The sequence below is a fragment of the Vitis riparia genome, chromosome 10, assembly GCF_004353265.1.
Source record: "Vitis riparia cultivar Riparia Gloire de Montpellier isolate 1030 chromosome 10, EGFV_Vit.rip_1.0, whole genome shotgun sequence".
NCBI classification, from domain to species: Eukaryota; Viridiplantae; Streptophyta; class Magnoliopsida; order Vitales; family Vitaceae; genus Vitis; species Vitis riparia.
The window spans coordinates 14,319,008-14,346,448 of NC_048440.1; the positions used below are offsets into that span (position 1 = coordinate 14,319,008).

Genomic DNA, 27,441 nt, shown 5'->3' on the forward strand with positions numbered 1-27,441 from the left:
TGGAAATTCTATACTGATCAAGTAGTGAGAGTGCTTTATGAGGACTGATATGAGAATGTCCAAGAACTGAATTATCATCACGGGAATCGTATCGAAAGCTCCATACAGAACATCAACATCATCACAAAAACCGAGGCTTACCATTTTGAAATAACATAACCCAATAGTTGGTGAACATGCAAGGCTTCCTGGCTGGCCCACCATTAATCTGTTAGTTCCTTATGCAATCCTTCCCACCTCCCTTTCCAGATTTTCTCGAGTCAATTCAGCAGCAACTTTCTTTCTCTTAAGAGCATGATTAGGACTTTTTATCACTGAGTAACCTTTCCATGCTGGCGGAGCAGCAAGCTTTCTTTGTCATTATGAGTCGCCCTCCTCTAATCACTCATGCGAGTCTTTGTCAATTGAATCTTGGTGGTCTCACTTGCTGACAATAACACGAGTTCCCTTTATTACCGTGAAGAACATGACAGTCGATCCAGCGAGCAGCTCCATTCATATTTGAATATCCTGTGATAATGATGTAGCATTGATGCCTATATCAAAAAAACTGCAAGAAAATGCTAATTGCCCTTGTTACGGGATCAACAAAGCCAGCCTCCTTAAAAACAACACTCTGTAAAGACTTTATCATCTTGTACACACAATAGATTGAGCATGCATAGCCCAGTAAATTCTGCATGTGACCCCTCCATATTCGAGAATAAACAGCAGCTTTCTTAGCCTGGCGAAGCTCATAGATTTCTAAGAATAGCTGCTTCGAAAGCTCTTCTAAACCTTGTATCTCTGCTTCCATGTTTTTTTATATCTTGCTCCCTTTGGTCTTCTTGCACAGATCGTACAACTGTTCCAACAATTCACTTCAAGAAGGATTTAGCCTTTAACTTCTCCTCTGATCCTTGAATTCGCTCCATCTCCATCTGAGAAGGAATGATTTTCTTTTTCTTTGTGATACAACTCTCAATAGACTGTATTAGTTGCCTTTCCAAGGCCTTGATTTCCATTTCATCAATCTCTCTGATGAAAAGGGAAAAATAACTGTAAGGCAAATTGACAGCTCCAAAGCCTGATAGAACAGCCAAGACAGTCACACCAATGACCCCAATTCTGCTGACCAGCTGAGGAATGGTGAAAAATCCTTTATCAGGTGAAGGCATAGGAAAATGAATCCCCATTCGCCAGAAAGCGTAGAGAAATGCCAGCAAGAATAAGACAGCTCCAAGTGCAGCTCGTTCCTTCCTCACACCGTTGTTGCAAAGCATCAAGCAACAATGATAATAAGGCAACATGAATACCAGCAACAGTAACAATGATAATAAGGCAACATGAATACCGGCATGGATATCTCAGCACCTTTGAAGCCATGGTCCAAGCTATCAGAGTCGTCAACAAGCTCGGGCTTCAGGACAAAAACTCTTGAAAGTCTCCATTGGAACTTGGAGCAGAGAAGAAGGAGGAGACTGTTAGAGAAACCCCCAATAGCGGGTAAGGGTGGATGAAGCCATGATACACGTGGCACGAGCTGGCCGTGGGTGCATGCAGCGTGGATTGGGGGTACAAAGTGAACGAATTCATGAGAAGAAATGGGTATGAATGTGAGCATGGTGGATGGAAATATAGCAATGAAAGAGAACGGGTATGGTGGGTACAGTCACTGGGCATGCTGAAGTATGTGGATGAGAGTGGTTACATGCATGCATCAAGGAAAGAATAGAAGGGAATGCACGATGAATGACTAGGGAAAAGTGGTGAAAAATAGCTGGGTGGGTAGAGAGAGAATATGGTGATAGGATAGAAAATGGGTTTATGTGCATGGTGAAATGGATGTGAGGATGTAATGAGAGAGAAACAGATGTGGGGATGGATATGCAGGGTAAAATGATAAAGGATGTGTTTAAGGAGTATTTTGAAAACCAAAAGTGAGAGCGTGTAGGCAGGTGTGATGGAGCCATGGTATATGTAAAGAGAATAGATTGAGGGTGGAGGCCAAATACGAGAAGGAAAACAGCTGCATGCTTCTGGGTAAGCATAGATACAAGCAGGCTGCAAGTATTGTCTTTGAGAAGTTTTGAACGAACTGATTCAAACTCTTCAAAACCCCGTTCTGACTCTCCAACCATCAGGACCTTCAGATTGCACCGGATGCTCTAAGATGGTAGAGAACTGACCCACCCATGGTTTATGCATTGACATCATCAAATCACGAGTTTCTGTCTTATATACACCAGTCATCACGCCCAACATGGAAGTGCAAGCATAAACTGTTAAAGGTGCTTTTATGTGTGAAGATTTGTCATAAATCTGAGGAAGTGAAACAATTGCATGTAGGCATGGAAACAAAAACAGGCACTAATTTCGGCATCATTATGTCATCCCGAATCCCCAGAAGGAATGTGTCAAACATATTAGAGCCCCATACATCCGGACGTTCTCCATTTGAATCTTCTTCCCAAGTTGTCTGTAATTCTTCATGTCTCGGGTTCTTCTTCCCTCTCTGACAAAGCCTATTCTCCAAAACCTTTCCCAGCTCAAACTAGTTTTCTCTATGGACGTCTTCAGCTTGTTTACCTCTTCGGTCAAAACAACCTCGGTAAAATATCTCTTAAAACCCAATATGCTCCTTTCAACCCTACCAGATCTCTGTGAGAGTGTACTGCCTGACTTGGATATACCTTCCCACAGCTGTTGTATTGAGCAAGATCCAGAAACGAGTAGGAGCCATATCCCCTTTGCTGCTGCCGTGATGGAAACAATTCAAAATGCCACATATGACGTTGAGTAGTGAGTCCATGCGAGAACTACGGGGATCACAATGACTTTCAGAGGTAACTTCTCTTCCAGTTCCAATGCGGAACTGCCCAGGTCCGCCTGGGGATTATCGCTACCAGAGCTGGCAGTGAATGAGGGCTCCAACTCGAAGAATAGGTAGTGAAGCACACGAATCTCAGAGGCCTTGCTACTGAACTTTTTCAAAGACATCCCAATGCAAGCAACAAACCCCAGACTATGATACTCACGCTAAACATATCAGAGACGAAGGATACAGCGAAAGAAAACAGAGCATATGAAAGAAAAGATAACGCTATTAAATCTAGCTCTCTCTAATGAAAATCACAGAGAGCTAAGAACTGGTGGGAGGTTCTTGACTGATTTTAACACACAAACAAATAGCAGAACCATAATGCAACACATATAGGGGATAATAGAGACCAAGCAATCAACAATGGAAAGCAAGCACCCGAATATCAGTAAGGAGCATGGTATGACTGTAATAATGGAGGATTTAAAGTGAGAAAAGATCAAACCTGAGTGATCCCTCCCCTGCTCTTGCTTGCTCTCTCTATATTTGAAGAATACGCTCCCCTACCTCTCAATATCACCAAAACAAAAGCCTCCCCTCCTAAAGCTCCCTGAATCTCTCGGAATGGCAGCCTCCTCTTTTCTTAGAAAAACTCCCTCTACAGCCTCAAAAAAACCCCCTCTCTCGTCTGCCCCTCACTTCCTCAAACAACCCAACAAAAAAAAACTCCCTCTCACCAAAGCTCTCTGCAGCTACCCGGAATATCTCTCTGGTAGCCTTCTCCCTCTCTCTGCCCCAAAATCAACCAAACCAAAACCTCCTCCTCTCTGAAAGCTCTCTGTCACCATATCACCAGAAAAATCCCTTTTTCATATCCCGGATCTGCCCCTCCTCTAACAACCTACAGAAAACCATCCCAAAAGCACCACTCTCCAGCCTGCAGCCTCTTTCTCTCTCCTCCGCTCCTCCTAACAGCCTGCAGGAACCTTCTAGAAGACCCCTCCACGTGTCAGCCTCTGATTTGCTTCCCAAAAAGCAAGGCTGATTCCCTTATAGCCACTAAGGAGGTGACACGTGGCAAACTGGGGCCCTTCCACGTGGCAAAATCAGCTGCATGGAGAATGAGGCCCAAGTGGGGGTCTACATAGGGGTATTTGAAAAATTATTTTTAAAAACAGTTTTAAAAAATGAAAACAAAAATCTTATTTGAATAAGTAATTTTTAAAAATAATTTTTCTATTTTGATTTTATAAAATCATTAAATCTGATTTGATTGAAGTTTATCTGTCCACTAAAAAATTGGCAAAAATATTATTATATAGAAAAAAGAAACTTGTCGAACATGACTTCTTAATACCAATTGAATCATTTTTTGAGGGAAGAGAAGAAAAAATATATCATGTTCAATTTTATTTGTTTTTATGACTATTTAAAAATGTCTTTATATATATTTTTTATTTAAAAAAAAACAAAAAATATCGATGGAATACTAGTTAATCACACAATTAAATAAGCTCTTAATATCAAGTATACGTGGAAAATAAAAGAGATCCATCTTTTATCAAACATATGGTAAAGGGAACCTAAGTCAAATATATAGAAATTAGAATAAAATGAAAGACGTCCAAAAGACCTAAATGATTCGAATCTAGGCAAAAAAGCATCCAAAAGAATCCTCCGTAATTTCTCAACCCACGTGACGCTATAAGACACAGCCCCCACCGCCACCCTTAGACCACGGTCTCCTTTTTAATTTCTAACTTATAATAATTATCAACATACTAAATAAAAATAACACCTCTTTCCTTGAATATCCTCCGCTGTTCATTTTTTAATACTCTCAATTATTTTACCCACACCCTTAAACTTCATGTTATTGATGATCCCATAACAATGAGTATCGAGTAAATTCATGATATTATTAGTGATAGGTTCGGATTTGAATCATGTACTATTTAATGAAACTGGTCAGGACCATTTTCACGGGTTTTATGGAAGAATATTTTTAGTACATTAATTTGAAAAATAAAAAATAACAAAAAAATAAAAAAGATATTTCACTTTTTCAAAAATCATATCCATTTTTAAATATTTGAGAATGTCCAAATTTTCACCCTCACTTATTATAAATGATGAAAATGACATGTTTTTTGGTGTTCAAACTTTACGTCAAATACTTTATGAAAAAATTTGAAGGGTATTTTTTTGCATTGGACTTTATACCTACCATTTTGAAAGGGTGGAAAAAAACATGATTATTGGGATTGAATATTATTTTTATTTTTTGTTTATTTATTTAATATTAAATTGTAAAAAGAGGAAAGTGGTATATTTGGAGAAGATTTCGTTTATTATTTTAATTAATTTAATAAAATAGGGAAAGGAATGAGAAAAGTAGAATACGGAAAACCCCTCTTTCATATTCTCTTTCTACGCTTTCTCACTCTAGAAACGGAAGATCTGCCATGAAAGATACCCCCAAAGGATTTCACTTTCAAGCCGTACACTTCACAGTTCGAAACGTCAAAAGAAAAAAAAGAGCGTGTTTGTTGTGACTCATTCTCTCTCATCGTTTCCATTGAGAGAGAGAGATACAGAGTGAGAGATTGGTGGCTTCCTTGCTCTGGCGGTGCATGCTTGGTTAGAGACGATGTTTGAATTGAGAGACGGCAGTTGCTTTCCACGTGTCCTGGCGGCTGTCAATGTGGCTCTTGCCTGCATCGATGGTGTCGTTGGTCTTCTTGCATTCTTTCAGGTCTCTGTTGCCTTTTGATTTCTGTTTTCAGAAATGGGTTTTTGTTTTTTCAATTTGGGGAGTTTGATTTTGTGCGAAAAACCCACTTTTTTTGTCTGGGTTTTGGGCAGTGTGGAAGATGAGAAATGGGGTTTTCTTTACTTTGCTTTGAATGTTTGAGAGTTTTGAAATAGACATTTTGTGGTTTTGTAGGGAAGATTTATTGACGGTGGTTTACGGGTTTTCTTGGAATAATTCATTGTTTTCATGATTTTAGTGCACTAACCAGAACAAGAAAATGGATGGGATACTTGTGATATTTTGATGGATCCAAACATTACCATGAATCCGAAGCTACACTTTCAGTCTTCAGAGATGAAAATAGGTGTCCAATTGTGGTGAGAACTTCAAGTCCTAAGTGTTTTGATGGTTGAAGCTATGATTCTGACGAGTGGTATTCCCATTGCTTAGGACAAAGGCTTCAAAGAGCTTCCTGTGGAAGGGGATTTTTTAGTAATTGTTGGAGGTCTTCTTGGCGTGCTATAGAAAGTATCTAATCTGATCTCAGGTTGTAAGCGTCTTCTTAGGCATTTAGAGAAGGGTTCTTGTATTTAATATCTTGCATTGTAAGGATTGGATCAAGTGGAAGACTAATGTCTAGTTCATATCACACTTTAAAGGAGTTCTGGATTTTGGAGGGAATTGTGCCAGTGATGTTGGCAGGAACCATTCAAAACGATTTGAATGTTCCTGGTCTCTTAAGGCCTCAATCTTAACAAGAAAAAGAAAAGATTGGATACTGTCTACAATTATCATATTTAAATTTCTTGCAAGGCTGCATGCCTCTCATTAGGCTTAAATTATCAATATTTTGTGTGGGTTTATCAAATCAATTAATTTATTATCTTCTTCAATGCATGCTAATTGGTGGTTGTATATATGGGTTTGAGATGGTTAGAAACGTTGATAATTTTTTAATATTTATAAAGATCTTGGAAGTTCCTAATTTTTTTTGTTAGGCAATAGTTATTTGAAGTTCCTAATTACTGTTCTTGTTCGTCTATTTGAAATGAGTCTAATTTGTTGCCGCTTTGTTGTACCAGTTAATAAGGATCCACTCAAGGAGTAGACAACTTGGTTGGACTCGCCAAAAAGTAAGAATCAGGTTCTTGAACCATTTTCTGTCCAAGACTTCTACTCTTATTTGTTATTCAAGTTAACCTCTTGGATGAAAATATGGAATTATCAATTTCTTGATTGATTAAAATTTGTATTCAGCTTTCACTTTGCTAAGATCAATGAATTTATTTCAGTTGCTCACCATTGCATTATGGACATAAGGTAGTAGGGTGTGTGAACATCTTATATTGCACTTTAAGTTCAAGGTGCCATTGGAGGTAAAAGTGAAGATGGTGAGAAAGTACATAATTGCCTAGGATTTAATGGAGGACATAGCTCTTGATTGAGTGGAATAGTAGATAATAATTCTTGTTACATATCCAAAGAGTTGGAATAAAAAATTTGTTGAGTTGAAATGAGACATCTTATTTTAGGGTCATCACATGGCCTTTGGGCTTTATCCCTTAGTGTCCATAATGCGTCATGGACCCTTTTCCTACATTCTGGCATGATATAGGTGCAAATTTTCTAATTTATTCGGGAAACCTACTTAACCATATCCTCTTGAATTTATCTTTTCCTTGTCTTTCTTATCCTTCATGACAGGCTCCTCTCTCTCTCTCTCTCTCTCTCTCTTTTATATATATAATGCATGTTAATGCTGTTGTTCTAGCTTTTACAAATGTGACATGCTTAAATAAATTTCTGTTTCATTTTCTTTTGGGTTATAAGCAGTAACTGGAATTGTTCCATGTTCATAGAATATATTCTACTTTCTTTCATTCCTTCATGTTCTGGAAGTTTAAGGACACTAACTGTTTAATGGTGCATATGTATCGGCATATATGCCTTTTTTCTTTTAATAATCATGGTTTGATTCTGTTATCAGATTATTCATAGGAATGCTAGCATGATCTTGATATGAATGAATTTTGGCTCACAGGTTTTTCATCTCATGATTGGATCTTCTAATGTGGGTAAGAAAATGATCTGCAATCTGGTATTACTCTTTGTGCTACATCTATTGATCTGTAATTCTTCTTATACTCTGCCCGTTGTCATGCTTATTAAAGTGTTAAGAGTCAATCTATTTTTAACTTGTGATGAACTTTTTCCCATTTTATTGTTGCCTGCTTCAAGTGTTGGTTCTGGGATTGAATATGGGTGATTAGTTAATAAATACAGGTATTTTATGGTGCCATCATCTCTTGGGAAGTTCCACTTGGTACACTTGCAGTAGACGAGTGGCTGCAACAAAGGAAGAAGATAACCAAGTCGGATGCAAATGAAATGAGTAAAGGAAAGGGAGAAGTTGGCTCCATACTATTTTTGAAGGATTTATTCATTATTTAACAAATTTTGTTGGGATTAAACATATTGTCTCTATTAGTTCTCTCAATTGAGAAATGAGAACCATATAAAGAGTCCACTACTCCTTTATGAGGATTCTACTACTGCACTCAGTGACCCAGTAATTTTTATAATCATCAGCAGCTTATACATACATATGCAAAGGAATGGCGTTGCCCTTGTGCCACTGATGCATGACATGGTTTTCTTTTGTTTATAATTTTTTAGCTGGCTGGAGCAATTCCTATGTATGGAGATACAGGCATTTTCTTGTGTAATCAGCAATGGTTTGGTTGTTCAAAGATTATAACTAAAAATAGCAGGACATAAACTTTTTCCTTCTACCATGGTTCGTAAAGATGATTTGGAAATCATCACTTTTCTCCAAATCATTACTACTACTCTTCATTATCTTGGGGAAGAAGTGAAGCTTTCCCTTCAAGCATAGTGTGGAATCCTTGGGTTCCTACAAAGGCGAGCTTCTTTGGTTGGAAAGCTTTATGAGGTAGGATTTTAATGATTAACCAACTCCAAAGGAGGGGATAGAATTTTCCGAACAGATGCTACATGTGTAAAGGTGGAAGAGGAGTGAGCTGATCGTTTGTTTATGCATTGCTCCAAGGTGAGAATTCTATGGTAGATGGTCTTTTCTCTTTTGCTGTGACTTGGGTTATAAACTCTTCGGTGAGAAGGACCACTTATGAGTTGGCATGGTTCTTTTTTGGGGAAGAAGAGTAAGAAAGCTTAGAAGATCGCTCCTGTGTGTATATTCTGGGTGTTATGGATGGAAAGAAATACAAGGTTGAAAAACTTATGTCTAGTAGGTTAACACCCAAAGGGGGCTAAATGGGTGATCTTTTAAAGATTTTGATATAAGGATTGAGATTTTTAACCCAAACTAAACCTGTGAGAGGGAATTAAGCCTTTTTAAATTAATTGAACCTTGATAGATTAAAGAGATCAATGGACGAAACAATCACATACAAGAGACAACAAATTTTATGTGGGAAACCTCCACACTAACTGTGGAAATAAAAAACCATGGGGTTTAAAACCTCAAATCAAGCATCCACTAATTGAAATCAAGATACACAAATTTACTTGATAACTTACCCTAAGACTTATTCTTTAGCATGTATATTGTGACCAATGTCTACGACGTAGCACTTCCAATGCTCTAGTGGATTCGCCTTAGCCTTTGAGGGGATGTAGGTCCTTTAGACAACTTGGAATTCGATAAATTGAATCGTTAAGAGATTTAGGAATGATAAGGCAAGTTAGGGTTTTTTCTCATGGAAGCATCAAACCCTAAAATGAGTTTGGGAAGGGTATTTATAGGTTCATAAACCCAAAGAATTAGAATAAAATTTTTTCATAAAAAATAAATCGAATTTTTTCAAAAAAGAGAATTGCCAGAATATGGTAGAATAGAACGAGTGCCCGAACTGACTTATCCATCACTTGAGTGCTCGAGTGGTGGTTCCAACGCTTGAGTGGTCCTATTTAACAAAACTTAAAATTAAAACGTTTTTACTCAAAACAATAATTATCTGATCCAATCCGTACCCTTTTTAAATACTAACTTGCCTCTATTAAACCTTTTTAGACTTACCTGTGACAATTTGGTTGAATGGTCAGCAACCTCGAGTCTTCAATGGAGAGTATGATAGAAATGGAATGAGCGCTCGAGTTGACTTATCCACCATTTAAGTGCTTGAGTTGACTTATCCACCGTTTGAGTGCTCGAGCGGTGGTTCTAGTGCTTGAGTGGTCCTGTTTAACAAAACTTGAAATTAAAACATTTTTACTTAAAACAATAATTATCCAATCCAATCCGTACCCTTTTTAAGTACTAATTTGCCTCTATCAAATCTTTTCAAACTTACGTGTGACAATCTGGTTAAATGATCAGCAACCTCGAGTTTTCGGTAGAAAGTAAGTCCCTATCTAAAAAGGTTTCTATGTTAGAATGAAAAAGAATAAAATTACCAACAACAAACTGAAGACATTATGCCCTAACAAAGGTCATTTGATGGCACAAAACAATAAGATCAAGTAATCAAATCTTCCTTTATGTCTACCTTTTTGGATTGGGTTAGAGTGTACATAAGTGACCATTCCATGACTGTGATAGGCCTTATTGATTAACTGATCTCAAAGTAGGTTGAGGGAGGGTGTTTTTGGTTCTCTCCTTTGTTTGCTTGCTTGATGGCACTCTTTGTATACACCATGTATACTTTGTTGCACCCTCTTTTAGGCACCTTGAATATATTCTCTATTTTGCCTAGAAAAAAAAAAAAGAAAAGAAAAAAGAAAAGAAAAGAAAACATCACTTTTTTCAATCTCTTGATGTGGCTGTTAGGACAGCGTGAAGCCTGTAATTCTTGTACTTCAGCAACCAGTCCATCATGATATGATTCATATCTATAATATGGAAACAAGCACACAGCTCAGAATGTTGTTGACATTTTTATAATGAGAAGGCTCTGTTCATTCTTTATTTCCTAATTTCTTCAGGGCTTGATGTTTATCTATTTTTAATGCAACTTATGAAAAGTTGCTAGCTGCAAACTTTATTTTTTGGATATCCATAATTGTTTAATCCCCTTTAAGATATCTGATGCTAAGTGCATCAATTGCAACCATTCAGAAGAGGTGAAATAGTTTTATTGGAGAATTGATGTTGGATCACCTCAAAAATCTCAAGCTTATGGTGGCAATACTTTACTAGTTTTTGCTAAAAGATACTGAGTCTGTCCAAAGCCCTTGAATGGGCTTAGAGAATGAGGAAGCATTAAGTTGCAATTGCACTAGGTACACTATATAGTCACCCATTAGAAGATGCATCCAATTTAGAGGCTACTGCTGTTGGTAGCTTAAGTTTCATTTAGAAGTTTTCCTTTCTGGCGAGTTTTGAATTGATTGTTGTTGCTTTATGTTTCCTTTTAATTTAATTTGATTCCTACCTTATTTAGGAAAGTATTTCATTGGGCTTATCATGTTTTGTGGATGTTATTAGTAGTTAGGTATTGAATCAAACATGCATAAGTTGGCTTAGATAAATTTTCTCCCATCAACTTCTGCCATATTTGCTTCTACTTTGGATGCATGTAAAGTGTCCCTTTTTCTTACAAGTATCAACCAAAACACTATGGAACTAGATCCCAAATCCTTGAATGCTATGCTCCAAATAGAGATTTCAACAAAAATGGGTACAAGGAGACCAATACCTTCAAGTGGTGGTGACCATACATGAGAGAGTTTCTCAGCCAAAGTCTTGAATCTGCATGCAAGGTGCCAATCTAAGAATCTAAGGCTCAAAGGAGTGCTTGTGAAGGCTTCATTAATAAAGGCTCAAAGGGAGGAATAAGAGTACAACAACTCCCAAAGTGCATCTCTCTAAACATCCTTAAAATCCTCACATTTCTTTCCCATCAGATTGTCCATATCAAATTGAGTTCAACGATTGTCCATAAAACCCTATCTTTTTACTGCTGAAGCCTCTAAATGGAATGGTCAACATTTTTGCCACCCTACAAGGTGCAATCCCAATATATGCCAAAAACTCAAAGCAATTGGGCAATGAAGGAAATGATCATCAACATGCCACACACACATATACACACATGGATATCCTACTCCAAATATGTTATTCTTGTTGAAGTAAAAAGCCAATAGAAAAAAAAAAAAAAAGACACACCAGCACTCCACATCTAGGTCTTACTCTATCTCAAACTCAGATTAAGAAGAGTGCCCTTGAAATACAAATCAATCATAATAAACAATGCAGGAAAAGGGAAGAAACGGGAGAAAAAGGGGGAGATAGAGTGGTTGTAGATCAAGAATAGTCACTCCACTCCAATACATTTCCAAAGGAGGTAGGATTACTTTGATTCGGAGTACTTTGGCGAGTATGCCCATTTACTATATGTCTATGCTCTCTATGCCTAGAAAAGTCAGATTGAGGTTAGAGCGAATTAAGAGGGATTTCTTGTGGGGAGGTGGGGCTCTTGAGAGGAAGCCTCATCTTGTTAGGTGGGATTTGGTTTGCCTTGAGAAGTGTAATGGGGGGTTGGGGGTTAAGAGTCTTTCTATCCTCAATAAGGCTCTTTTGTGTAAATGGAGTTGGAGATTTGCTATTGAGAGAGAAGCTTTTTGGAACCAAGTGATTAGGGGAAAGTTTGGGGAGGAGCAAGGGGGATGGAGTTCAAAGGAAGCAAGGGAGGGGTATGGTGTGGGGTTGTGGAAAAATCTTAGGAAGGAATGGGAAGTTGTAAGGAGTAGGCTATTTTTTGTTGTGGGGAATGGGCAAAGGGTAAAATTTTGGAAAGATATTTGGTGTGGGGATGAACCTCTTTGTGTTTCTTTTCCTTCCTTATTTGCACTGGCTGTTTTCAAGGATGCTTGGGTTAAGGATGTGTGGAGGTGCAATGAGGGTGGGGGAAGTTTGAGCCCGCTTTTTTCTAGACCGTTTAATGATTGGGAGTTGGACGAGGTTTGCAGATTTTTTGTGGCCTTAAATGGGAAGCGAATTCAGCAAGCAGTGGATGATAGGGTGATTTGGAGAGAGACTAAATGTGGGAAGTTTTCAGTTAAGTCTCTTTACAAATCATTAGTATCAGGCCATCCAGTCTCCTTCCCTTCGTCGGCTATTTGGAAAGTCTCGGTGTTGCCTAGAGTGAGTTTTTTTGGGTGGGAAGCAACTTGGGGGAAGGCCCTTACCTTGGATCAGCTTCAAAAGAGAGGATGGTCTCTAGCGAACAAATGTTACCTTTGTCATAGGCACGAAGAATCAATAGATCACATTCTCCTCCACTGTGAAAAGGCAGGACTCTTTGGGCGTTGCTTTTCTCTATGTTCGGGGTGCAGTGGGTGCTGCCAGCCACTGTTAAGGAGATGCTTTTGGGGTGGAATAGGACTTTTGTGGGAAAGAAGAGGAAGGGTGTTTGGAGAGCAAGTCCTTTGTGCCTCTTTTGGACGGTTTGGAAGGCAAGGAACAAAGTTGCTTTTGAGGAAGAAGAGCTGTCAATTCAAAGGCTTAAGTTTTCTTTTGTTTATTTTCTTTGGTTGGAGACGAAATTGTCTATAAAAGATGGTCTTTCAACCTTAGTCGATTTTGTTGGTTGGGTGGCAACCCGTTAAGGGTGTGGGTAGGGAAGCTCCTTTGGCCTTGGCGTTCAGCTAGGGTGTGAGGGGTGTTTTTCTTTCTTGTATATTTAAGCCATTGCTTTGGTGGTTTTTTAATACAATCTCTTTACTTATCAAAAAAAAAGAATAGTCACTCCACTCCATAGATAGTGAACACAGATTCTGTCTTACTCTATCTCAAACTCAGATTAAGAAGAGCGCCCTTGAAATACAAATCAATCATAATAAAGAATGTTGGAAAAGGGAAGAAAAAGGAGAAAAAGGGGGAGATAGAGTGGTTGTAGATCAAGCTTAGTCACTCCACTCCATAGATAGTGAATACAGACTCTTTTGTCACTTTGAATTCTTTTTCGGGTTGGAAATGCGGGCTTCTGCTTATTCAAAATCCCAATCTGGTTTTAGGATGGGTCACATTCTTGGACTTGGGGGGACAAATTCCAGAAATTCCAATTGGCTGTGACTCTACATTTCCAATCCTTGTTAAAATATTTAAGTAAGAAAGTCCATTATCATATAATTTAATATATTACCTGACATTGTGAGTCCATGGATGATGAGGGGTGGTTAATATTTAGAGCAGAATGGGAATCTTTCATTCATTTAATCTCAGGATAATGGTTAATCTTGAGAAATTTAAAGTCACCTAACTTGTAATTTCAAATGGAGCTTCTGTTGGATATTGAGCTTCTCCTCTGTCGATTTTTTCCATGGTTCAAATCTTGATACACAGTGGAAAAGAAAACAGTTCATGGCTAAGATACACCTGATAGACTTAGGTTTATCTTCTCATTGATGACCCATTTATTTTGGTTTCCCTGGAAACTAAGTTCAAGGCTAAGATACACTTGTGTCATGGGTTAGCTTGTGCATAGAAAAAGACTCAATGATTCTAATTGATTTTATAGATTAGGTGGGATCTAGTTCAGGGAGGGAGTAATTATTTTCTATGTTCTCTCTCTTTACGGCAACGTCTTCTAGTACCTATTGTATACATCCTTTGTACCTTGGTATATAGCTTTCTTTTTTGATATTTGTGATATTTTCTTATTTACTTATCCCCCCCCCCCCCCCAAAAAAAAAAAAAAAAAAAAAACATCCACATCTTTTTTTTTTCATAAAAAAAAATTGGTAAACTATATTGATCTTCCAAATATACCATGAAGTTGTAAAACCATATGTTTTTTTGCTGTTCTTCCACATTAATATGTAATTGATGCTTTCATTTCACCTTTATCTTGAGCTCACTATTGGAATTAATTTCCTATCCTGGCAGGTTACTTCCTTTATTTTGTTTTAACTCTTGTGGCTACCTGTAAGGGTTGGCTATGCTGGTCGAATTCTTGTGGCTTTGTTCTCATGGGTAGGCATTTTTAAGAAGTAATTAAAATTTTATGTTTAGATGCTGGTATAAGGATTTAACAGCGTGAAGAACTGTGCTGTGCAGCCTGCCCCAAAATTTTGCTTCTTGCAGCATTTCTTCTACTTTTATCATTCTGGTATGTTTTTATTTTGTTATAAGGAGTTTAGAAAATTTATTTTAAGAAAAGTATTTCTATGTAAGGAAATTTCTATGTTCTAACTTACCATCTGATCTACACATTTTTTTATCCCATCACAAAGTAGGTTTCACCATAAATTGCAATTAACTGTTTCTTGTAGCACATGCTGCTGGTATAGGGCTCTCTATTCCAAATAGATTGTGGGTCATGATTTAAATCAGATTCTATCTATTGGATTTTATGGACTGCATGTGTTGAATGTTCATTGAATAATTTCCTTTTACTTGTTGTAGGACAACAGATAAATCAGAGCTGTTAATCTTACTAAAGTAGAGTTATCAGATTTAGATGTACCATGTTAATCACATGCTCTTATTTATCCTGGACAATGCCACACCCAGAATTTCAGTTAGTTTTCCCACCAACATTTGGACCTGGTGCGACTTACTGATGTCTGTATACTGCATTTTTTATGTTTCAAAAAATCTGAAATTGAGGGTTTTCTGTGTAATTTATCTCTAGATTAGGATTATTTTCTCAAGTTGATATATTTTATTTTAAAGCTTTGGAAATCTGTGTTTGTGAGCTATACTATATGCTTTTATGGGGGGTGATTTTATAGGGTCGACCTTTGCCATCAGCCAGATGATGAAGATGATGAGGATGAAGAGTCTAGTTCTCAGGAAGCTTTGTTGGAAAAGACATTAAATTTGCCAAGCTCATCAAATAAAAATAGTCATAGAAAATGTTGCTCTCTCCGAGCCATCCATATTGGCAGCCGTCAAAAAATTGTCATTTTGGTATGGCAAAGATTAAAGTTTCATTCAAGTGTATCATACTTTCATGCATAATTGCTTTGGCACACACAATTGGACACAAACACTTTTTCTGCTTATGGATCATATAGACATCTTTTTCAAGTTGACATTTATACTGTACTTTTCCAGGTTATTGTGCTTATTTTTGTTTTAATGGTTACATTTGCCGTGCTAATCTGGATTGGAATGGGAAAGAATCTTATTGATTCATCAGTAGTGGCTCGGGTATGGACTTATTTCAAATTAGTTTTATTGTTGGCCATCTTGTGTTGGCATCTAGAATACCGTTTTTGGTTCATCATGCATTTGGATTTTGCACTCAGCATCAAGAAACAATAACATTTAATGGTGTCTATAATTTTTTTTCTTATTTGTATTGTTGGCCTCTCGTCATTTCCTTTGTCCTATATTTGATGAGCCACCTTGTCTGGAACTTGTGAAACGAACATAAGAACAGGTCACATTCCTTGGCATTGTTTAATATTTCCTGAAAATTCACAAAGGGCAATTTGATCAAATAAAAGCCTTTAGATTCTTTGTTCAAGAATTGCAACAAAAGTAATTCCCTCTTTTAGGGATTCCTTTATGCGAAATAATGCGTAGGAACATAATTTCTGGGAAATACTTATCTTGAGAGGCCTTTTTAACTCTTGAAGTAAGATAGAAATCCTACCCTGGATCCTTCTTTCTCAGAGTTACATTTCTCTTATTGTTGTTTATTCTCAATAGATCATCGAATTCTACTATTCTTGATTCTATAACATGCATTTTGATTCAACTGACATTTTGTAACTCACTGCTACATTAATCCTATTATATTCTAATTAGGATAGGTGGGATCATTGAATTCGGCAGGACTCCTGCAATTGTAGGAGCATGTGGTTTTGATTTTGACTTTTTGATTCTCAACTGAGCCCAACTTATTTGGCTTAAAGAATACCTTTTGACTTCTTTAAAATTTCACCATATGTCCTTAAAAATTACTTTATTATTATTTTTTTTTTTAAATTTGAGGTACAATTTTTTTTTAATTCCTTAATTTTTTTAACATTTTTTAAAAGTCATTATCTTTATAAGGTAGGTCTCCAAAAGTTCTTGTATTTTATATAGGAGTTACTATCATTTTTTGTTTTTTAAAATAAGGAAATAGGAAGTGTATCTAAACGGACATTTAGCTTTCTAAAAATAACTGCAGAACTTTACCAAAAAAATCCAAAAAATGGACAATTTGTATTACCAAGGTAGAAAGGAATAGATGTACGATAGAAACATGTATGTACATATAGAAAGACACAATAAGTAATAACACAACACATCTATGTGAAAAGTACAAGTAAAATGAAATAATAAGCAGAACTTTTCTTTTCTTTTTTTTCTTTTTGTTTTTTGTTAATGGTGAAAGTTACACTAGTATGAAAGCTTGAATATATATATTCACATCTTCAAATTGGACATCAACCAGATCAAAACATATTGGTTTTGGCTGACACTTGAATGAGGGAGGGTAGGTTGTGGTAGAACAATGGTTTTGCTATTTGTTAAAAGAGTTGGGTGCAAATTAGCTAAGGATATTCTAACTTGATTGCAGATTATAATTATTACATGTATTAGAACTGTTAGAGAGTTTCTTTATTATGACAAAAAGAGGGTTAAGAGTGTTCCAACATTATTGTGGGATTTTCTGTTTTTTGTTTATAGTTAAGTAGTAAATGTATCATACAATAACTGTAAATCATCATGCAGGTATATGTGGACCTTTTTTCCATAGCAATCCTTTTGTTAGGAGGGGCATTAGCATGTTATGGTGAGAAACTATAACCCTAAATGGTCAAGTTCATTGTGATTGTTAGTATTGTGCATACTGTTTGCTGTCATAAATATTGTGCATTCTGTTTGCTGTCTTTGTTCTCTAATGTGATAAAATTTTCCCCTTCTGCTTAAAAATTGGCTTAGGAAATGTAATTTACTGGAAATGCTAGTTATTATTTAATTGAGTCACCATGTTCACTAGGCATGCCAAAAAAATGAATAGCATTAAGATACTCAATGGGCAGATCAACTATTTGTTTGTCATGTTTTTATAATTTGAATCATGACCCTGTTATAACTTATAACAATGTATATAACCATTAGAATAGAAATTACTTCATAATACAAACATTCTACAGAGTCCCTGGAGAATGTTTGTATGACATGCATTCGTTCTATCTGAATGTGGTCGTTATCATTATTCAATATTCACAATCCTGTTGTCATTTTTTATAGGATTTTTTAGGCCTACTGTACCTACATTTTTAAACCCTTTCCCTTGAGTGTCATTTAGCTTAGTTGGTTTTCAGTATTTGTACCTTAGGGTTGGGCCTATGTGGTAAGGAGCCTAGATGAGCTTCTGGAGATGTAATACTTGTATAGTCTTTTTTTCCCTTTTGTATAGATCTCCTTGTAAAGCAGGGGTTTTTTTGGGTCTTGTGATTAGGTTTGTATCTCATGGGAAGGTTTTCTCATCCTTCTCATGTTTTCTTCACATTAATTAAAACATCTTTTGTTTTTTATCAGGAAAAAAAAAAAAAAAAAAAACAGAGGACTGGGAATGAATGTTCAGGCAATTTTGTCTTTCTGATATGACAAAAGTGTTTTGATACAAAAATAGAGTGGTGGGAGAATGCCTTAATAATAGTAGCAACTACAAGCTTATCCCAACCATAGAGGGCTGAAAAGGAGATGAACCCTAGTACACAGGAAGCAGAAGACCAAAACAAAAGCTTAGGCCATCATTAGACATTCAACAAAACCAAACAAGGAGTGGAAAATTCCTTTGAATATTCTCCTATTTTGTTCCCTTGGATAAGCCAAAACAGGCTTAGCCACATTATTTCCAAGTTTTCCTTTGACTTCTCCTGACAATATTACTTTTCAATAAATTAGAGCATCTTTCATTGGTAGAACTGTAACATGCAAAAAACAAAGCGACTTAAAGGGATCAAGCCGCATTATAATGGAGGAGAATATGATTTGCCTAATCCTTGTGTTGCCTACATAAACGACACCAGTTCACCAAATTGTTATTTCTTTGCATCAATTGGTCTAGGGTGAGGATCTTCTTCCACACTGCCTCAGAAGTAAAGAAAGGAATCCACATTGGTCAGAGCACTAGAACATCAAACCTTAGTACGAGGAAAGAGAGAGAATGAATCAAAGAGGATGTCTGAGAAGGATTTAACCATGAAGTAGCCTGTAGTAGGTCCCTTCCTGTAAAGAGTATATTTCCTATCATTCAAGTTATAAAGTCTGGCCATAAAAGACAATACCATCTCAAGCTCCCAATTATTGAAACTTCAAAAAAAGCTATGGTTGTAATGACCCAATTGAAGCCTCTTAACTAATTGTCAAGGTATGGAAATTGATCCATAAGAGAGCTCTCTTCATACCAGATGGGTGTTGGTGGATAAGGTTGTCATGGTTTACTGGAATTGTAGGGACTCATGGCAAGCCAGCCAGGTTTTGGTGGCTTTCTAGGAGATAACAGAGGAACAATTCTCAAAACCTTCTCAAAGCTAGTTGGAGGCAGAAATATTAGCACTTCTGGAAGATAGGAGAGGGTTATACATTGGATTTAGAGAATATTAGCCATTTAGGGACGTGTGATGCTCCTTCTAGAGATCTAGAGCTGTAAATCAAGGAAATAGGGTAGCCATGGATGAGCTACATTGCTCTTTTGCTCTGTTGTGGGCCATCTTTGCTGCTGGCACTACTGAGCTATGAGCTATCTTGGGTTATGGTTTGTATTTCTTTATTTTTCTTTACAGAAAAGTATGGGCCTCATGCTGAGGTCTAATTTTATATAGTCATTATTTGAACTTTATTTTATTTTTTTAATAAAAAACAAGAGATGTATTAATTACATATTAAGAGTTCATGAGAAGGATGAGAAATCCTCCCACAAATATAGAAACCTTATCTAAACACTAAAAACCTCTGCTATATAAGGATATTTGTACAAGAATGTACAAGGAACTCATCTCATGAAAAAATGGCTAGGTTTCTCTCATTGTTGGCCCTACCCTAGTGGTGTACATACCAAATGCTGACTGAGCTGAATGACATTTATATGAACTTTATTAGATTCACAATACATTGATATCACGTAGAAAAAAAAAAGGATTGGTACTTTATTTTTTCTTTATTATTATTATTTTTTATGGTTAATGGAACAGAAAAAAAAAAAACACATGGAAAAATGCTCAAAATGACTAATGAGCATAGCAAAAATTAGTATATAGAGATCAATGATAGAAAGGAAACCGATAGACTGAAATGAATACATCCATGGCTATAATTAGCACCAACTGAGGACAAATGAAAAAGAATTCTTTAGAATGGTTTGAGCACACGCAATGGAGGCCAATGTCAACAAGGAGGAGCCAGTGGATTGAAGTTGAATGTGCTCGAAGGATGTGGAAAAACAAAAGAAAATTGCATCAAGGTATGAGAAGGGACATGCTGGTCTTAACTTCACAGAAGAGATGGTCCCCAGACATAGTTCAATGGTGACAAGGGTTTATGTGGTTGACACCTAATACTTGGAGTATATTGCTTTATTGTTCTAAGTATTAATGTTATTTTTTTATTTTTCTAAAAATGGGCTTGCTTTGATAATCTTTGTCATAAAATTGTAATTGAATTTCATGCAGGGAAAAGAGTCCTTCAGTAATTTAGAAATGTAGGAAAACAATGATTAGATTGGATGGTCATGACCCATTGTTTCTTCTGGACTCTACTTGGTTTGCTGAATAAATCTATTAAATTTTGGATTCTATCTCTTATAGGCAATTCATGGGAGGGCTGTGATGTATGCAAATGAAGCCAACAACCTGTTTATCCCACCACCACCCCCCCCCCCCCCTTTTTTTTCTCTTTTTTCTTTTATTTTCCCCCCTACAAATTCAGGAGTTGCCATTGCCCTCCTTGATACAGAGGAAATTAATAGGACAGCAGGGACTTGGTAAAAGAAGTTTAAATATCTGCTGGTGAAGTTGAAGATGTGGGTGTGACTTTTAACCAGCCAAAATGCTGAAGCAAAATGTGTGTTTCTGGCACCAAATAACGCTGATAAAACTCTAAAAATTGATTGACTATATATTCCACTTTGTATGTCAAAGAATTTGCCCATTGTGCATGGTGGGGTACCAAGTTTCTGATGCTTTTTTTCATCTGTCAACCTTAGGTTTGTTTTCTTATCAATAAAAAGAAACTTACATGAATTCTTATTCCCTTTCATTGCATTTCGTGTTCAGGATTAATGTTGTGCTTGAAAATGAGAAAAGTAAGATCTGAGAGAGCTTCATCAGAAATGTCAAAGGTATTCAATAAAGTACTTTGGTATTCTATTTGTTCACTGCTTTTGCAATTACTATATCTGACCTGGAAAATAGTTAGTTGCTAGAGTAAAAACTCAAAATCACTAAGAATTTGTGGATGTGCTTATATATGTATATAAGGAGGTTCCAGTGATTTTAAAGTTCCATCAGCCTTCTATCTTTAGAGCTTTTTTATTTTTTTCTGTGCAGGTTGCAGGATTGGCTGTTGTTTCCGTTATATGTTTTACCTCAAGTGCTTTTGTGGCTCTTTTTACCGATATTCCAGTATGTAATCATCATCCGCTAGCCCTGCAAGTATTCATGTGTTTATATTTCTAACTTGGTTTTTTTTTTTTTGCATAACGTTGGAACATATTGATTATTGCAGATGCTCTATCATTGGCATCCACAGCCCGTAAATGGTGTTTGTACTTCACTTTTACTGATTTTGTATTATTTTATAGGTATTACATATTACCAACCCTTTTCAAGTTTTTCAATTGATTGATAATTATGTACTAACATTGGATTAATGATTCTATTATAACCCATGTAAAGTTGTAGTGGTTTTAGATTTTAGTATTCTCATCAATATGAAATTTAAGGAAAATTTACCTATATCCCACATTAGGATTTCTTAACTAAATCCTTACTAGGCAGGCATTATATGGTGCTTACTAAATCCTTACTAGACAGGCATTATATAGTGCTTAGATGGAAGAAAAAGTTGAAAGATTTTGTTTTTCATACTTAAATATGATTCATGACATTTTTTTCTGCTAACCTTTCTTTAGAATGTGCTGTATGCTGATTAACTTTGATATAAATATCTGAACTACTCTTTTACTTGTATAAGTCCTTGGATAAAAGGGCTTGATGCAAAAGAAGGATGTTATAGAAAAATTATGTAGCTCAAACCCTTATTGGATAGTAAAAGATGCTGCTGCTTCTACCTCTTTCTTGTGACAGAACACATATATGCAATTTCATTATTGTTCAACTGTTTCTTTGTTATTTATTTGTATTGTTTACTACTATTTTTCATGTTACTTAGAACTGAACTTGGAACTTCCCTGTCCTAACCTCAATTGCTTGCCACCTGAGCCAAGCCACAAGGGCGTTTTTGTGTTTATTTATTTATTTTTCTAGCTTCATGTACTTTTAGGTCTTCTTCATCCTCCAATGCACTTACTGAAAACTTAGCTAACAATTCCCCTGAAGGACTGTGATCTAATGGCCATCACCCAAGGTTTGACCCTCGCAATGGGGTCCTTGAAAGTAGTAGGTTGTATCCAACCTAGCCTCTGGCCTTTTTTCTCTGCACAAAGTGGCCTCTCAGGGAAAAAGCTTGGATGTTTGCACTTGACAGCCCAAAACACTTGTCATCCACCAGTAAATGAATCCTCATGCCAAGGACTGTGGTCCTTCATTAATGTTTTCCTCTAAAAAGAAAAGAAAAAGAGAATGGAAAAAAATAAAAAAGCAAAGGGGAAAAAAAAGGAATCTCACTGGGGAACTCTTCTGAAGTTGCTGCCCTACATTCCTGCTAGAAATATGAATTTGTTTATCTATGAGTTCAGGAGACAATCTAGAGCTCCTCAATGCTGTTTAGCAATTTCCATTTAGGATGCCCAAGCTTAAAGCATTTTGTGGATGGCTCGAAGGGTCTCAAGTCTTATCACTCCAATCGGTCCCTTAGTAGATGTTGACATAGGCTTGTTAGCAAACTATTGAACTAGCATTCCACATCTTTAGATTTGAAGAAGCATTTTGTTTGGGGGCTTTAGCTAAACTCCTTAAAAGCAAGATTATGTGGCATGTCATCACTTTTGCTTTGTTTTGGGTTGTTTGGTGGGAGAAAGATGCTAGGATTCTTACCATAAATATTGGTTTGTAGAATTCATTTTGGGCTTGGTATATTTCTATTCTTCCCTTTGGGCTTCTATAATCTAAGCCTTTTGTTAAAATTGTTTTTGAGGTCTATACGGCTTTGATTGAAACTTGGTTGATAGGTCTTGGAGGATTCTTGGAAAATTGTTTTCATAGGTGGAATTCACCGTTGACCGTTGACCGTTGTTGGCTTAGGTTTTGCTAAGTTAAATTTTGATGAATGTTCTTTAGAATTCAGGACATTTAGGGATTAAAGGTGCGATCAGATACCATTATGGTATAGTGTTAAGAGCTTTTGTGAAACTTGCATGAGAACGTTGGGTCATTGTGGCATGGATTTTAATAAATCTAGAGGGTGCATAGGCTTGTAGCAGGCTGGAACCTTGAGTCTCTCCACTGTTTTGGGTGAAGGGGGATTATGCACTTATTACTTTGTAGGTGTCTGAGAGAGAAGGATGTTCACGGAAGTTTGATGAGTGACTTTAACAAATTGTAGATACAATTAGTGGCTTGAGAGTTTCTTTTCTTCAGTTTTGTGTTAAGAAAATCAAGTTGCTGATCAGTTAGCAAGAAGCAGGGTAGTTGGCATCTTTTGTCATGAACGCTGTTAACAAGAAAATAGAGGGTCCTACAATATCTTTAGTTTAAGCTGTGATATTTGGCATTTGCAGAATTTATTTTGAGGAACTTTCTTGTATTCATATTTTTGAAGAGGTTAGTTGGCTTGAAGACAATTTAGCTAGTTTGGGTGATAGTTCACATGATATTTTAATTTGGCATCATAGTTAACTTAGATTTGTTTTCCACTACTATGGCTGAGGTCTTGCCCTATCTAGACATTGTACTTTTTTTCCTATATAATGCATTTCTTCATTACCAGAAGGAAAAAAGGATTAGGAGTACACCAGTCGAGCAATTGTACAATCCTACAATCTGTACAAGAAACTGGTAGCATTCAGGTTTTCCTGGATTATGTGGATTTTTCTGTTTTTCTGTAGGACATTACGAAAATATCGAGACGACTTTCTGTAAAATGAGAGATTACTCAGAAACAGGAGATGGAAATGGTGATTTGCACATGATCCTATAACTATAATTCTATTGGAGGAATTTGGATGGCCATTGATCCCACCTTGTGCGCTCATGTTTTGAAAAGGTGTGAAGTATATTGTGTGCCTCACAAAATGCCTCTTTGTGGTTCTTGTTCTTATATTATTATCATATTTGTGAGATTTTGATGATGGATTATGTAGGATTCCAGTTATGAAAGTTGGAATTTCTTGAGATATCGAGTAAAATTCTGTCTTTTCCTCTTCATGGTAGCGGGTGCTGGCTGGTTGTGGGAATTTAGTATTTACTGTTGAACTTCTTTTATGATCATTATATTAATAATGTTGGAAGCAAAATGGCCTAATGATGGGCACAAAAACAGAATGTACATGAATTCTGGTCTGTGTTTAGTGATTCAAACAAGGGTAAAATGTGCCTACAATTGCACTACTTTGCTGAAAGTTAGTGCTTCTCAATGCTGTCAAAATCAATGTGCGAACTCTCGTGTTTTCAGGTTCATCAGTACCTTCAGCATTTGTCTTATGGGTCATGAGAGAATTACCACCCTCAATTACAACTGTCATATATGTTGAATCAAGACCAGTAACATTCATCAGTGAGAGTTCAGAATCTGTAAATCATCCTCAACGGTGGTCTACTGCCACAAGCTCACAAAATCAGGTACAATTGTTTATTAAACATTTTTTGAAGAACTTTTATTCTGTTTTTTGGGGGACATATGTGCAATTATCATGGTTTGTCTCAACAATCACTAGTTGTAATCAACTATATGATATGATATATATATATATATATATATATATATATATATATATATATGTATATACTGGAAATCGATAGTCGATATGTATTGCTAGTTCATATCTTAAGCATTTCTTATGGTACATAATATGATACATGATAAAACGATATAATAATACATGGACCTTTAACTATTTTTCATATTGTATAAGAAAAATCAAATTTGAATATTTTTTTAAAAGAATTATTTATATAAATTATTTAAAATGTGTTTTTAGGCTAAAAAATGATCATAAAAGGAGGAAAAAGCTTAAATAACCCTACATGAAAAGAATACATATTTGTTGTCAAAGGTACATGTGAAATGTTGAAAGTTAGTTAAATTTATTTTCACAATGAATGTTGGAGAATTGTTATTTGAATGTTGGCATTGAAAATGATGGAGTTGGTGAATACAAATTTTTACTTAATATATATATATTTTTCTAAAAAAAATTCCATTGGAAAAAAAATCCCAGCAAACATAGGAAGTTGGAATTTTAGAGATGACACACACACCACAAACACGTGTGTGTGTGTATAACACATAAATTTATATGCTTATTTAGAATTTGGAACTAAAAATCATGGCTAAAAATTCAAGAATTTTATTTTTGTGGTTGTTGATATGAACCTATGCATTAACCTTATTTTGTCAAATTAACTCAAGTGTTCACTATTTTTATATGGCATGACATGTTCAACTCTTTAAATCCTATTATTTTCTTTGAAATTGGTTATATGATACTTCATACTTCATGGTTATATATGTGTGTGTGTGTGTGTGTAGACAGATCCACAAATCATACTTCCATGGCATTTAACTGTTTTTAATAATTCTTTTCTCTATGGATGGCATTTTTAAAGCGGATATTCTAGTGGCAAAGTGCTTTAAGATGTGCACTGGAACCTAAAAGAGGTAAAGATAATTTCTTCAAGAAGGATTTTTGTAGAATGCTCTTTGAGTTATAAACTAGAAGGAAAACAATATAAGGTAGTGTGTTCAATTATATAAAGTTGGTTCTTGTCTGGGTAACTAAATAAAAGAAAAGGATGGTTCATGTGAAGGAAGTGGAACTGGGTGATTGAGTCTCATAGATGCCTAATAAACACTTTTTTAGCTGTGCTAATTATTAAGATTAGCATTATCATGTTCTTTTCCTTCAATTCTTGCCTCTTTTGTATGTTGGGAGTCCTAACATGCATTAAAAAAAAATCCTATGCTTATGCCCACCAAACTTGTAGGTTCTTACTTTGTTTCTATCTTATTCCTTATTCAAATAATAGTTCCAGGATCCACTATTTGATTTGATGAACCTCTCTTTGGTAACACTTTTAATCTTCAACATCATTTGATATGCACTTTTAACAATCTGAATATGGTTTGATCTAGAAAATTCTTGATTGAGAGGATATAAATTTGTCATAATATTCCATTACACTCCTCTCCTTTGACCAAGAATTATTTAGATTTGAATAAAGAGGCTTATCCACTAAAATGCTTCATGTAATTGATCACACATTTTCTGCCAACTGCAGCTTCGTCTTTCCTTCTTTTGATTCTAAGAGTGAACTTATCCACCACATAGCATCATGACCTTCAAATTTGCCAAGAGAGTCTTCATTTTCTCTTCTATCTTAAACTAAATCAAAGTTCTAGAAACTAGTCTCTGGACTTTGTAGCCATGCAAGAAATCCTTCTGGATCTGCATATGAAATCAAGTATAACATTGTGTAACCATCATCATTTGTATTCAAAGGGCTCTCACTATACCTGGTGGTCATCAAACCATTCATGCAGTTCATCCAAATTGTCATATTTTGATTGCACTAGAACTTATCACAGAACTGTGCCTATAACTGTGTTTGCCAACAGTTGTTTTTCTTACAGTTGTAGCCAGGTACTACTTACAAAAGTATCAGTTTTCGACAGTATAGCATTTTTTTTTGGGTAAAAATTATACCCTTAAAAGAACTTATACACAACAAAAAATCACAGCAAATTTGGTTTTTAATGACACTGTGATCATGATGGCATCTTTCCATGATGCTTGTTCATATTTTGGAAGAATTTAACTCCGTAGTCGCTGATTTATAGCTAGTTGGTATTTGTTTCCTTTCTTTGTTGGCTTCTTGCAGTCAAGGCTCCCTGTTCTGATAGAACCTAGATGAATGCAGGCAATGCTAATTGTAACAAACTATCACACGTGTCCTTTTTACTTCTTTATCTTTGCTTTTGGTTTTGGTTTGGAGTGTGGTTATTCAGATCATCAAATGGGAGAGCCAAGAGGTGTTTAGTGACTCAAGTTTTCTGACTGCAGATATCAAGAGCAAGTCCCATATAATTGGCATTGACTTTAGCAGATGCCAAATTCAAAAAGGCAAAGATGGCATTGCAGAACAAACTGGGTAGATAAAAATTGGATTGTGACAATTATGCATTGACCTCAATGAAAGCTGATGTATTACTTCCTCCACAGGCAGTCGGAGTACAGCTGTAAGGCTGCCGGTGCCTACTTTTTGACGTTTAGGCATGTATATAGTGGCAAGGTGCTAATTGAGCCTCTTTATCTTCTCATTTTTCCTGGATGGATGCTGCCTCTGGCTACTTAATAGAATTTTTAGTTTGGTTAATTGCAGCCTTTGGTGGATAGTGCTTTTGATGTTCCAGTTATCTTCAATCATTAACCTCTTAACTGGCTGAAACAGACAGTTTTGTCCTCTTTTTCACACCCCTGGGAGCTCTACCATGAGGGAGAATTAGAGGAAGTTTGATAAAACTTAATAATTTAAGATGATTTTAAGTTATATTAAGTCATTAATTCATATTACGCCATTAAGTTGATTTATCCAACACTTTTAATTTTCAACTGTA

The 27,441-nt window shown here is 36.1% G+C and overlaps 1 protein-coding gene and 1 pseudogene across 3 annotated transcripts; one reads left to right on the forward strand and one right to left on the reverse strand.

The window, feature by feature from the left end:
* Positions 1 to 495: 495 nt before the first annotated feature.
* On the reverse strand, positions 496 to 2,979 carry LOC117923119 (annotated as a pseudogene).
* Positions 2,980 to 5,231: 2,252 nt separating this feature from the next.
* Positions 5,232 to 27,267, forward strand: LOC117924208 (tobamovirus multiplication protein 1). 3 transcript variants are annotated; one of them, XM_034842790.1, is made up of 14 exons: positions 5,232 to 5,555; positions 6,638 to 6,688; positions 7,597 to 7,630; positions 14,425 to 14,511; positions 14,596 to 14,647; positions 15,273 to 15,450; positions 15,598 to 15,693; positions 17,212 to 17,272; positions 20,763 to 20,827; positions 21,036 to 21,110; positions 21,214 to 21,289; positions 24,280 to 24,446; positions 25,434 to 25,485; positions 26,888 to 27,267. In XM_034842790.1, exons 1-13 carry the CDS (start codon positions 5,451 to 5,453, stop codon positions 25,443 to 25,445), a joined length of 1,059 nt encoding a protein of 352 aa, XP_034698681.1. In that variant the 5' UTR covers positions 5,232 to 5,450; the 3' UTR covers positions 25,446 to 25,485; positions 26,888 to 27,267. The 3 variants fall into 3 exon arrangements, with proteins under 3 accessions (XP_034698681.1, XP_034698682.1, XP_034698680.1); XM_034842789.1 differs by lacking the exon at positions 25,434 to 25,485 and having other exon boundaries at positions 5,234 to 5,555; XM_034842791.1 differs by lacking the exons at positions 15,598 to 15,693; positions 25,434 to 25,485 and having other exon boundaries at positions 5,233 to 5,555.
* Positions 27,268 to 27,441: the final 174 nt, after the last annotated feature.